The 14,108-nt window shown below is 37.2% G+C and overlaps 2 protein-coding genes across 6 annotated transcripts; both read right to left on the bottom strand.

Annotated features, from left to right (window-relative positions):
* Positions 1–2,476: 2,476 nt before the first annotated feature.
* On the bottom strand, positions 2,477–8,001 carry LOC135597514 (F-box/LRR-repeat protein At1g67190-like). Of its 4 annotated transcripts, none has more exons than XM_065090539.1 (4): positions 7,791–8,001; positions 5,828–7,345; positions 5,135–5,235; positions 2,477–2,983 (listed from the first exon to the last, which is right to left on the bottom strand). In XM_065090539.1, exon 2 carries the CDS (start codon positions 7,153–7,155, stop codon positions 5,902–5,904), a length of 1,254 nt encoding a protein of 417 aa, XP_064946611.1. In that variant the 5' UTR covers positions 7,156–7,345; positions 7,791–8,001; the 3' UTR covers positions 2,477–2,983; positions 5,135–5,235; positions 5,828–5,901. The 4 variants fall into 4 exon arrangements, with proteins under 4 accessions (XP_064946611.1, XP_064946610.1, XP_064946612.1 ...); XM_065090538.1 differs by having other exon boundaries at positions 5,135–5,212; XM_065090540.1 differs by lacking the exon at positions 5,135–5,235 and having other exon boundaries at positions 5,821–7,345.
* A 1,092-nt stretch (positions 8,002–9,093) lies between these two features.
* On the bottom strand, positions 9,094–13,885 carry LOC103971834 (iron-sulfur assembly protein IscA-like 2, mitochondrial). Of its 2 annotated transcripts, none has more exons than XM_018820344.2 (4): positions 13,713–13,885; positions 13,238–13,368; positions 13,029–13,137; positions 9,094–9,453 (listed from the first exon to the last, which is right to left on the bottom strand). In XM_018820344.2, the coding sequence occupies exons 1-4, from the start codon at positions 13,848–13,850 to the stop codon at positions 9,391–9,393; spliced, it is 441 nt and encodes a 146-aa protein (XP_018675889.2). In that variant the 5' UTR covers positions 13,851–13,885; the 3' UTR covers positions 9,094–9,390. The 2 variants fall into 2 exon arrangements, with proteins under 2 accessions (XP_018675889.2, XP_009384240.2); XM_009385965.3 differs by having other exon boundaries at positions 13,238–13,359.
* Positions 13,886–14,108: the final 223 nt, after the last annotated feature.

Here is a 14,108-nt window from a genome sequence, read left to right as displayed (position 1 = left end):
ACTTGTTCCGGTGCGTTAATCGCTTCTTCTGGTGAGCTTCCGGCGAACTTCCGTCGATCATCCGATGAACCCTAGGTGATGCTCTTGTGGACTTCCGGCAAACTCCTGGACTTGCGATGATCCACTTGGCGAGTTTCGACGGGCTTCTTTTGGCAAGCTCCTCGACTTCTCGGATTTGTTCCCGCAGAACCTCCGACGACCGTCCGGACTTCCGTTGAACTCTCGAACTCCCAACATGATCATAGTCTTGACTCCGGCGCAACTCCTGCTGCATGTCTTATTTCCATCGTAGTTAATCCTATACATGTAAAACAAAACTTCGATCGAGACAATTAAACCTAAAGCAATTAATCAAGTTGTCCGGCATATCATTGGTTCTTCGACGCTTCGTCTGATTCTTCGTCGCATCGTCCTCTTCTGTGGCCTATTGCCCAATCGGCCAGTTGACTCCGCAACTCCGATATCCTTGGCGCAATACCCGCTCTTCTTGGCCCGATGCTTGAGTCCACGGCCCGAAGCCTTTTATCGATACGTCGACCGATCCACCGGCCCGACGTCCAATCTTCTGACATGTTCCTCCGGCACAACATGATTTTTCCTGCGTTAATTGTCTTATCCTGATCGAAGCATCCTACGTCACTCAAAACGTGGATTAAAACATAAACATAATTATCAATTAGTTTCATCGTCAAAATACGAGTTTCAACAGATACCACTGAACATGTTTGGTATTTTCATCATTAGAGTCGAAGAAACGAAGAGAAACGAGATTAAATATTTCACTTTTGTAAGTATAGGGATCCCAATATAATCTTTCAAAATGTAAGGATCGATGATACTAAATACAATTAATTATAGAAAGTAATATGTAATTAGCTCCGATAACTCTTTCTCGAATACGTAACACATAAACAACTAACTTCTCATGAATATGCATCAACTTCTTAATTGCTCTTGGATAATCAACCATCACTTTTTAGTACTGGTCTTAATCATGTCAACCCTAACCATTAACTAAAAACGAATCATGAAAAATCATTAATAATAGAAAAATTAAGAAAGAAATTAATGAGTCAAAACTTCCAACCCACTAATTATCCAAGCTGATTTTATCATTGTCTATGAGTCTCGGATCATTCTTTTTTATGTTTACATATAAATCGAAATCGAAAGTATACTTAAGAGATGGCTAAGTGAATCTAATCAAACCAACACGGAGGAGATTTGAGATGAGCCAATCAACCTAATCTACCTTAAACCTAACATAATGCAGAGATCGATTAATGTCCATAAAGTCGCATCTAAATTGCATGGGCTGTTCGACAGACACAAAGCTAAAAGATAGCGATGACCAACTTCATTACTGCTCATCAATAAGTCTGGTGGGAGTGACATCACAGGGATATGGAGATCGTGCTCGATGACATCCTTGTCCAAAGTGCATTCAAATCAGCAGGCAAATCATATTTAAATGGCCACTGGTTGGGTCTGCCAAACCCCATTGATGAGCTGTTGACCAACATCTTGTCATCAACAAGGAAAAACAAATAAATAAATAGAGAGAGAGAATTTGGTTTTATCTTTGAAGGGAATAATAGATCAAACGAGCGCAAATGTGATCGAAACATTCAAGTCAATCTACTTTCAGTTTTGACTTTTTGAAAGCACTTTAAATTGTTTGGTCAAAGAAGGGCAGTGGGAATAGAAAGACACGGCGGAAGAAAAAAGGTGCGTCAATCTTTTTCCGATGATGACTGCCTCTCTCTCCACTTTATGACGGCTCAACTTTCTACCTTCGTCGCTTTGTTTTCACATACGCGCTTGCATCGCTCGCTGCAATAAATGCATCTTCTATGCGCATTTCGATGAGGAGGCTAACTAGAAATGGCAACGGACAGAATACCAATCAACTCTATCCTGATGAGTCCTAATCCCGACCAACTTGCTCGGATATCTCGACCCAATTCTTTAGGATCATCTTAAAAATGATATAGGTTCGAATTAGTTAATATATTATTGTGTAGGTAATAGATCTTAGATTTGTATTCATACGGTATATATGTCATTTAATGTACTATTTTTTTATTAAAAAATATAAGTAATTTTTTTTATGAAGTTCATACTACTACTCAAAATTGAATTTGATTTTATTAAAGTAGGTCATGAATTCGAATCATATATTTATTTTTTTAATATTTAGTTAAGGAAGATATTAACTGGTTTATTAGTTTATCGATAAGAAAAATATTCACGACCCAACCCAAGTTTTAACTAACTTGAACGGAAGTAAACTCGACTAACCCGAGTCGAGTTGACGGAGACATCCTCAACATCTTTCCCTATCATTTATAAAAGTTTTGATTATTGATAATATGATGTTAAGATCAAATTATATATTCATCACTTATCTTTAAAAAAAAAATTTATTTTGCATGGAATTAGCAGGTGACCAATCAAAAAATAAGTACTGTAGTCCTGTCTAGATAGTACCCATTATCATTCCACAATTGGCTTTTTGCCCAAATTGAAAACTTGCCCATCAGAATCCTGGTGTGCATATTTCTACAACAAAAAAAACTTGATTGTTGCTTAAACATAGAACTTGAAGCAAAAGAAAACAAATATGGGGAAGAGTGACCCAAAGTTTGGTGAAGAGTTTAGCGGCACAAGGATCAAAGGATCAAAAAGAGTTTGGTGAAGAGTCTTGTGATACATCAGAATAACTGGAACACCAAGAATAAGCATGTTCAACTCCCAACAGCTTCCTACCGAGAGCATGTTCTTCCAAGATTTGGGTTCCCAGGCTAGATGCTATGCTTGTGTTGATCTACTCGATGATCCCAATTGAAGCTATGATGAAGGGACGAAGTCCAACCTTCCATTAGCATCCCAAGTTATAACACAATTTGGTCGGCATCGCTATTCTCTTCGAAGCTAATGCAGATGTTGTTCACCTCCAGCTAATCATGTTGGCCTCACCAGTCTGCATGATGTAGTGAAAAATATCAGGACTGGTTAGTAGTTGTATCATCATGAATAAATCAGAAAGCAAATTGGTACAACATTTTTCTTATGTACTTAAACAGCATTTTCAGAATGCCAGAAACTGATGAAGTGAACCATTCAAGAAGAAGCAACAGAGTAGAGCACACAATATCCGGTACTCGTAGGTAGGCACCTAATATTTGTCAGTCTGATTGTATGAACAAACGTAAAATTGACCTAGTATCTACCAGGAAAGATTGAAACTCAGACATGTGTATATAAATAAACAAATGTTGACCAAAAGGTTCGATGTTGGACTTGGAACATAATCTCAGACATCCATTAAAGGGCCTGCAAGTTGACTAATAACTTCATGCTCCCAGATTCCTGATTCCTCCTGATATGTCATCAGGTTGGTTCAGATCAAGCGTCTTATCAGGGTATGCTGACACGCCGACGGTTGTTAATGTGTGCTTGCACATGCATACATACACAAACAAACAGAAACCAGCATATAACCAAAACATTAATTCTATATCCCTTGGTTAACAAGAAAACCATCATCGCCTTTTCTTTTGTTTTCCTTAGTACATTGTTCCAAGCAAAATGTTCTTCAGAACAAGATCTACTTGAGCTCCTTTGAACCTGTTGCTGTTCCTAACTTATTAGTAAGCTACATAGATTATCCTGGTGTTCAAGTTACACCCATGAATGTGAAATAGAAATATCCTAGGTAAAGAAGCCAGCAATCAGGGGTGAAAGTAGATCAAACAATATCATTCCATATTTGATCTGTATAACAATACAATATCAAACCATAATGTTCCAACTACTTGGGTTTGGCCACAAGGAATTTTTGCTGCCATTGAGCATATTTGTTTATGTGTCCAATCATTTAATAGCATTTGTATCGAAATGATCAAACCAATCCATTTATAAGTCTCTGACACTACCAACCCAGAATATAAGTATATGATAAATTAAGAAAAATAGAAAGAAAATGCAAGAAGACGTGTTAGTTCCATATCCTCCATGTCAAAGGACAAGTGAAAAGCAAAGGGGAAAATTCAGATCCAAGATCAAATTTGTAGAGTGTTGGTCATTCTTATTGAAGGAAATTAAATTTATCTCATTGATACATGTAATAAACTTTGCACTGGTGTGAATAGTTATGCAAATTCTACAGTTGAAATAACCAAGAACCATAAACTTTTGTTAGCACCACACGTTTAAAAATTTTCAAGGAAATTACATGTCAATATCAAAAGCTCACTGCCTGGCGTATTAAATAAACAAGATATAAAAGCAAGTTCAGTTTACAGAATAAGCGAGTCAACTCAACCAAGAAATACTGCCACCAAGCATGTCAACTCAATCCCCTAAAGTCAACTTATGGTGATCTGCTAGGAGATGAAAATAGGGAGAAATGGCATGTCACTACCCCATACAAGATGGTGGATACTTTTGAAACAATGATTATCTCAGCTAAGGAGAACCATCTTAAACAATTAAATTTGGATAAGCCAGGGTTCATATGTATGATCCTATGACAAGTCAATTGCTGGATATCTAAGAAATTATAAGACGCCAGGACACTTGTAGACTCCTATCAAGCAACATATTAGGATTGTCCGTCCTCATTGTGAGCTCGGATCTCCATCCTAAGCCGGTAATGTCACTCAGCCAGCAAGATCACGAGATAGTTGCAGTGGAAGAAACCGATCATATTAGGTTCATGGGGATGTAAGATATCACTTTTATGATCTCACAGCATGATGAGTCTTTGCAGTAAAGGACTAAGGCGCCAAGTCTAAAGAAAGTGTACTTAAAAAGTGTTGCCAAAAATGAGCTTATCACACCAGCATCAGAAAATCCAAGCCCCTCAAACATTTAAAATAATATATAGTTGTAATTTAGTTGGTTTCCCGGTCTAAATAACAAAATCATAATAACAAAAGTGCTACATGGTAGATATCTCACGGCAGTAAAGTTTTCTTTTCTATTGTTAGAACACAATTATCAAGGATCATACATTTGCCATCAATTCATTTCAATTACAAACTTTGATCAGCTTAGTATCTTGTTATGTACTGAAACTAAGTAGAAAATCCAATGAACCACTAACAAGAAGTAACAAACAACCACTCACTTCATAGCTATCTTGAACTCTGCAGCTTCACTCAAGTGCTAAATCAGATGATTATTTCCACTATGGAATGTACCGGCCCTGCAGTGAAAATTTCAAACTACCTACCGGCTTAATTAATAATAGTGATATAGGATATGACAACTACTATAAATCAGTCATTTTGTTCAATTTAAGAAGTTAAATAAAGAAGGGAAAGAAAAGGACAAAAAGGAAAGGAAAGAAAATCAAGGAATTATAAAAAATATTAAAAGGTAACTATATGTTTTTCAGTCAACAGGCAACATCAAGTGGTAATCACTGCTTCAAAGAAAGACTGATCATATTTGCATGACATTCATGCTACATAAAGTTCCATGATGCATATCTAAAAGGAGCTAGATAGTTCATTTCTATGACATCATGACAACACCCTTGTATGCCAAAACAATTACATGAAACATTAAAAACAATCTCGGACATAATATCTGATTCCTATATTTAAAGCACATTCCCAAAAGGCAATAAAGAGTTTGAAGTGTAAAAAAAAAGAATTATGCAAAATAATGAAAGAAATTGGTGATTATATTCAGCAAATATTGATTCTATACAGTCATACTCTCACCAAAATTAAGTTCTTTACAAGAGTTTATGCTCTCAATTTGTCTTATGTGGCAAAAATGTTTCCAACCATGACAAGAGGATATTACATTTTACCTGCTGTCTGATGCAACTGACAAGAATAGCTCAAGATTAGAATATCCGAACCCTTGCAGTGACTTGTGAAAAAATCACTCATACTCAAACTGCACATCGACCTGAATATATTTCCTCATAAGACAAACTATAAATGAGGTAAAATTGGCCAACATCTGACGTTCTTCGCGAGTTTTAGTCTCAGAAAGGGCACCATGGATGACTAATTTCTTGAGGTTTGGGCATCTTTCAATTATCCCAAAAACCCAATGTCCAAAATGCTCACTTATTACAGTCCATCCCAGTTCTAGTACGTCCACATTTTCCAATGGTGAGGAGCCTTGTAATCCATAATGGAGCAGTCCATCCCTTATCTCATAACTTAACGAGAGGTGCTTAAGCTGTGGGAATGAAACAGCAATAGATTCTGAATCAATAACCTCATCCTCATCATCAAACACTACTCCCCAGAGCCTGAGTTTTCTCAGTTTAGATGCTTTAGATATCATTTGGTAGAATTTGGGCCACATGATCATGAAGTTACTAACGTCTACAACCTGTAGATGGTCCATGCTCTCACCAATATCCAAATGAGTGACACTAACATCATCAATCTTCAAATGCTTTAAAGTACCTTTTCCAATAAGCTCGAAAAAATCAAGGTTTAGGGCATTTAGGTGCAAGCTCTCAAGATTATCTGCCTCCAGAATAATCTTATCCACACCTATTGATTTGGCATATAAGCACTTCAACGTTTGACTGCTCAGCTCCATCGAAGACTGAGAATCTGAAGTCACAATTTCTAGAGCATCAAGAGTCAAAGACTCTATCCTTGGACAGGCAGCTAACAAGAGGCTCAGATCCAAGGCAGAGATACTAACATGTCTTAGAGAAAGGGATTTGAGGCAAGTAAGTCTCTGATAACTTGGTTCAACCCCAGTGATAGAATTATGATCCAAATCCAAAGCCTCCAGCTTCTGTCGACCACATTTCTCTAAAATGTTCACATTTGGCGTCGTGCGAACATTATATGATAGGCTCCGTAATGTTTCCCTGGTGTACATAAGCCACGCAATAACTGGAGCAGCAGCAAACTCATGTGCATTGTCCATATGAATTGAAAGACACTGCAATCCCATCGTTTGGAATATAGTCTGTGTTATGAGAATCTCCAGCTGCCTGGTTGTGATATCACGGGGCCAATCATCTGACCTGAAAGAAAGGGTATGAAGGTGTTTCCTGCAGGCTTCTCTCCATTTCCGGCAAGTGGCGGAAGCAACAACGACATCCCTAGCAGTTCCAATATGAGAAAGTATATTACCGATGACTTCCACAGGGAGGTGCTCCATAGACCACGAGAACAATGGGGAGAAACAATGACAAGTGCTCTAGCCCTCAAGAATTGATTTCATTCTATATAAACGAAACCAAATGCTAGAGGCTCGAACAGCCACTGCAAGAGTCGAATGATCTGAAAGCTGATAGACCGACTAAATTGTTAGGACGACAAAGAGAATCAAAACCCCTCATCTTCCTTTCCTGCAGCAGTTTTCAGAAGGACAATAAAACAATATCAATTAGTGAAATTTAACATATTTCATAATAAAAAACAAAAAATTCCTGTCGAATCCAAACAAAAACATAATTCCCTGCACGCAAATCAAATTGTTCTGCGGAACGCCTAATTGGAATATTACTCGGCAACTGATCCAAGATCTGCCTTTTCCAACAGTTGGATGAAATAACACATAGAATATTTCGGATTAATCGATCAAGAAACACGAAATGTCAACTCACAAGGGTTTAATCCCATCGGACGAGCACGGTAAATAGACATAAAAATAAGCTCGAAATCCAGTCATTAGGTCTCGACGACCGAAAATTCCCAATTATTTGAATTCGGAAAACCGACGCAACAGCCGACGAATCAACACGGAACAAGCAGAAAGAAACAAGAACGGGGCGGAAGGATCCACGGGCGTACCTTCCCGTCTCGCGTCAATCGATCGAACGATCGACGGAGAGCGTGGAGGAAAGGACCGATGGGACGAGAGTAGAGGAGGAGGAGGGCGATCTCAGATCCAAGGATGGGCGATTAATAGGGACGGGATCGTATCGAAAGAAACAAGCGACATGGGTGGGGCGGTTCCGACAGCGGAAGAGAGAGGAAGAGGTCAAACAGCGTAGACGTTTTTGGGTGGTCGTCTTCTATTATTCGCTCGCCCCCATCTCCTCCGGACGTGAGGGTTGGCACGTGAGGACCAATTGCGGGCCAACAGTTTGTAACTCGAAATCCTTCCCAAGTGCGAATTGGGGCCAATTGGGATTTGGCACGTCGGCAATCCACTGTCCGTGCTTATTGGGCTGCACGTGAGAGGATGGATTGTGATGCACGAGCGATTTGGGGCCTACTGGTAATTGGCACGTGTCACATCCACTGTACGTGCTTATTGGGCTGCACGTGAGAGGATGGATTGTGATGCACGAGCGAATTGGGGCCTATTGGCAATTGACTCGTCTCAGCCTAAATTTCTGCCTAATTGAGAGGGGCCGTCCCACAAATGTCAAATTGTAAAACATTAATTTGATGATAGCATATTAATATTTATTTAATAAATAAAAATTAAAAATTAATTTAGTCATGGTGTATAAAATTCATATATCATAAAAAATTTAAAATTTTCTTCGATAAATTTACACTTACAGTATTAGTGTAGTAATGATATAGTCGCTTTGCTTATCTGAGGTCGAAAAGACAAAACTCACGTTCTATAAAATTTACTTATGCTTTAAAACCTTAACCGATATTTTTTAATGCTTAAAAGTATTGATATATTATCCAAAAAATTTATGCTAAGTAAATAATTGAATCTGAGTTTTATCACTTCCATGATGAGGGAAAAGACTTGGATGACTAGGGAAACTTGTAGTCATCAAGCTTGAATACAAGATGGCATAATTGATGTGATCTCTGTTTTGGAGGCTCCAATGGAGAGAGAATGTTGGTCTGTCATCAAACATTTATAACATCTAGTTATTGAATCTTCTAGTAAAGTTGATTGTCTTGATTCCATGGATTTATTCTTGTGCAAGATGTTATAATGGTTGACATGCTGTTTGAGGATGAACATTCAATAAACTCATTACCCTACTCTCACATAAAAGATTACATCCTCATGTTATGGGTAAAATGTTCATAAACTAAGAACACAAATTACCAAACCAATCACTTCATATAGGATATGAAACCCAGAAGCAAAAGAAAAATCAGCAGGAGAATCCACACCTTGAAGCAGAATGTGCATATTGTGATTACATCATGGATGATGGAAAATCATCAGAATTATTACAATGAATTCAAAGCAAACAGTGCAACAATTATAGTATACAAGACAACACTGTTGTCAGCAGATTTAGTACTGCAGCAATAGACCAGTATATGTTCTTCACTGCTCAGTTTCATTTGGGAGTAGTAATCAAGGAAAATGAGAGACAAAAATTCACAATGACCATAAACAAGGAAGTTGTTGTGTGTTTGGAGGGTGCATATGCCACCATGGTCCTGAAGCCTGTAAAATGGACAACTATTTGACCATAAAGGAGCTTTTACAGCTGCAACCCCCAACTGCACTTGGATTTGCTACTACCTGCAAAGCTACGATTCATCAACTGCTATTCTATGGACTGATATGCTGCAACGAAAAAGATTACATCTCAAGACAGTTCAATTGGGTAAAATTTTGTCGACAGTAACTGGTAGATGCATTCTCCCATTTGAAAGCACTGTCACATGTAACTTGGTACATTAAACCATGTAACTAATACTGTCAAAGAGTTGCTTCAAAAAGAAAGTTAACAATAAAGAAGTACTGTCACATGGTATGAGATGGAAGAAGGCTAGGGTTCTAGATTTGTTAAAAGAAAATTCAAATTGATTGACAGCATCAAATAAGTAATGGACAGATGATTTAATAATGTTCTTATGGCTTAATGTACAGGACCAAAGAGAAACGCAAAATCCGAATTCCAAGTTCTCACTGATGCTAATAAGATCAAAGCTATAAACATGTATCTTGGAGCAGCATAATATACCAGCAATATAGATTCATGAAGTATTTAGTGGTTCTCAGACACTTCAACTTATGAGTTGCCATGTCATGCCAGACATTTACTGGGACACCCACCTGCTAAGGTATCTAAAGATAAACCTTGACATTTCATTTCAGTTATGCTGTGATCACCAATTAACCCAAACATTTTGACATTTAATGTAGAAGTTTATGTCCAACATATTAATCTGCACAATCTCTATTGTTTATATTAGGCAAAAAAATCGGTCGGATTAACAACCATGTGAACCCATTCTCAAGTCTTAACAGATTTTCAAATGTTTCTGATTGCACAAGCTTTGAAGACAATTATTTTTTAAACTGGCTAAGAATTTCCCGCTGATTATAGAAGGTTGATTCCAGGTTAACAATTGTTTCTAACATTGTGTCAAATCTTAAACATGTGTTTGAATTGTGCTTTATTACTATTCCAACATCGAGATTAGTCAATCTCTTGGACAACGATAACATGATCTGCATGTAAAATAATAAAGCATATTCTATGGTGCAAACATCAGATAGGACAGTGATTTCAGACATTGAAGTTGAAGCAGTTGTTTCCAAGGGCAGGCACTCTTTTCAGCTTGGCCGTGCTTGTGCTGCTTCGGCGGCGCTTTTTTGCCTTGTCAATTTTGAATGTTTTACTTGCTTGATCTTTCTTTCTTCTTTTTTCTTTCTGGGGTCTGATCATGACACCCATGTCATTCCATCACACAGGTTACAACTTTTCAATCATAGCATGATAAGAAAAAGTATGTTCCAACTAACTTTCACTTGGCATAAGATTTGAAGATTAAAACTTTTGATATATCATTTATTATGATGCATAAACTTCATCCATCTTGACCTTTTGCCTTTCTTGCCCCAATATTTCTTGGATTGGAATTTTTCTCATGCATTTCTAGATAAGCCTTCATCTTGCCCTCATGCACCCCTTCTTTCTCACTAGTTGAGAGCCCAAGGCTCCTGGAACCTTCTTCAACTAGGATCTGAATACCCTTGTGGAAGTTCATTGTTGCATATTGATCTTCCAAGAATTAAAACTTTTGCCTCCAAAAAAGGTCCATATAATTTCCCTTGTCTGAATCAAATGTTTTCTTTAATTATGATGACAAACATCCACTATCAAATGAGCATTCAGTACCAATTCTGTTAATAATTGAAGCAGCTACACTTCACTAAGAGAAAGTAAGAGAAAATGAGATAGTAGCAACAGAATGTTTTCAACTCACTTTCTATTTCATATAAAACATGACATATAGGAAGAATAACTCACTTTCTATGTCTACTTAAGGCCTTACTAAGCAACTTAAAAGCCATATGAAAAAAGTGGCAACAAACCAGTAACATCAGCAACTACACTAAAAATTAATACTGCATTATTCTCCTCTATACTATAAAGACTATATGGGGAAGGACTCTAGTGTAATCAAAAGTGAATCGCTTCCTATATTTGTCACAGACAGTATGCTTTATCTGCTACCTGTAAATAAATTCATCCTCACCAAATCAATGAAAATTCATTAATCCACCTTCTCTATTGCTTCTTAATAATCTAAGGGTACACCGGCAAGTTTTACGTAAGCTTCAGCAGTTTTTAAGGCTTAGATGTTTAATCTTGTATAAAAAGTAGAACCAATTGATTCCAGAGCAATGATCAACAAAGATTAGCATATACATGTTTTCACAATGAAATGGAATCCTCATCTTTTTAATCTAACTGCACAAACAAACCTCCAAGTTTGTCGGGAAAAGACATACATACAGAACTTCCTACCCAAAGTCAACCCTTCAGAATCATCCATCTACATCTTTATGTCTAATGACCAATTTTCCCTATCCTTTTGCTCTAGGAGTTCTGCCATTGACACCTGAGTGGAAAACGTATTGCCGTAATCATGATTAATCAGTTATTTTACTTGACAAAGCACATGTGGGATGGTAAATTTGAAGAGGCAGATTTCTTATCTTCACCATATTGAATTTTGCTACTGATTGATTCTCATTGTGATGGTCAAATATGTAGCATACGAAGAACTAAGAGAACAAGATTTCCATATTTTCAGCCTATAAGTGTCTCTCTTCTGAAATAGTTCTAATTGCACCAAAAAAACCTAACAAAAAATGACATTGAAGTCCCTTCGATAGCAAACATCTGTCAAAATGACCTCAACAATTTAATACACAAATAGTAATAATGGCACTTCTTATGAATAAACTAATTTACCATGATCAACCAACCAGCATTGAAACCCCATTACACAATGGAGAATTTCACCACCAGTGATCAAGTAATCATGCTTGACCAAAGTCTACATCCACTGATTAGGCTTGGGTATGATCTAAGCATCGAAGGCATTAATGTAGTTCAAATTTACAATTTGGCAGTGTTAAATACAGACTGAAAGAGTACCAAGATTGGGTGTGCATCAGAGTTTTAATTTGGCAAGAAACAAAACGAGAATTTATCACACATAGGGGATCTATTATAATAATTACTTACAATGATTTCATGTTGCCTCTTCTGTTTGATGGCTAGTCTATCAATGACAGTTTTTCACAAATTTAATGTTTGATTGTCCTCTGATTTGATATATTAATGGTAAGCCTAGTGCCATCTTAGGTTTCCATCTTCGATGTACAACTACATAAGCCAATTGATCTCACTTTAGTTAAAGATACGCTCCAATTGTTTTAGTGTTCAATTCTCCTAAATAATGGATGCATTGTGTTTTTGGTTGATTGGTTGGTTGAAGCTTCATTTTCTTAAGAGGTAAGATACTCGTAAAAGTCATATCAAGAAGATCCACTAATCATCTCGTCCACCATATTCTTTGAGACCAGCAGATCAAAAGGAATAACTATGAACAAGCTACTAAAAATCAAATTTTGAGAAGTGAGCATGATCATGAACAAATTTCAACATGGAAAACAATGCTAAAACAATTCAAGAAAGCTAACAGAACAAGGTTTGGTCTTACAAATTTATCACATTAGATACAACAAATGCTAAGCTTGTTTACATACTAAGCATACAACCCTATAAAATGAAGTGACCATCATCTGACGTGAAGTGTACTACTGATGCATTTCCGACCAAGTTAAAAGCTTACCAGGAATGCCGAACGGATCAATTCCTCGACATAATCAACAGTAGCACCTTTGACAAAATCATAGGAGACATTGTCCACCACCAACTTAACGCCATCCTTATCAAAAACCCTAAAGAACGTCCAAGGAAGTACACAAGGTATGAACATGCCATTGTATTACACGGCATAATGTTATAGTTTCAATACAAATAAGCTACAAAACAACCAACCTATCATCTTCATTTTTCTTATCGTCTAGGCAAAAGACGTATTGAAATCCAGAGCATCCACCAGTTTCCACACCTAACCGCAGCATCTTGCCTTCATTTGACGATCCCGTGGTATGCAACTCCTTCAGTCTCTTCAACAAACGGATATCATCAACAACAACAAAAAAAAAAAGAAACAATTTTTAGAAGATTTAGCTTCACAAAAGTATGCCTTTTTTTAGATTTAGATTCGTCAACATATGAATGCAAAATCCATCAATTACATGCTAAGATTGATTTCTCGTGGTTTCAAAATCTCGCATTAATTTCTCGGTAAAATCATCAGCTGATGGCAGCGAAAAATCTCACGGTAAGGGTAAGGGGGAAACAGGAATCAAAAACCTAATTAGAACAGCTGTATGCGAACTAATGGAGAGAGAGAGACAGAGAGAGAGAGAGAGAGAGAGAGAGAGAGAGAGAGAGAGAGAGTGACTACTCGGATGCAATTATCCGTCATGTGGACCGCGTCAGTGGAGGGTTGCTCCGCGGCGGAGCTCAGCGGTCTTGGGTACCACCGTAGCTGCATCCGGCCGTGGAGCAACGGCGCCATACGCTGCAACGCGTACCTCGACATCGCTCGCCGATGAGATTCGTCGGGGATGGGGGCGGTGCATATAATCAGTTTTATATTAAAAGTAAATAAGATTAAAATTAATTTATAAGAATTCGCTCGATGTATTATTATTAATTTTAGTTTAAATATTTTGACTAGTGATATAGGTTAAAATAAAATTAATAGATCAATTAATTTATAGACTTTGATATTTGGTATAAAAGTTGACATATTATTTATGCATGAAACTTTGAGCAAAAAAAATTATAACATAAGTAA

This window comes from Musa acuminata, chromosome BXJ1-11 (genome assembly GCF_036884655.1).
Source record: "Musa acuminata AAA Group cultivar baxijiao chromosome BXJ1-11, Cavendish_Baxijiao_AAA, whole genome shotgun sequence".
NCBI lineage: Eukaryota > Viridiplantae > Streptophyta > Magnoliopsida > Zingiberales > Musaceae > Musa > Musa acuminata.
This window is presented reverse-complemented; position numbering and strand designations above follow the sequence as displayed.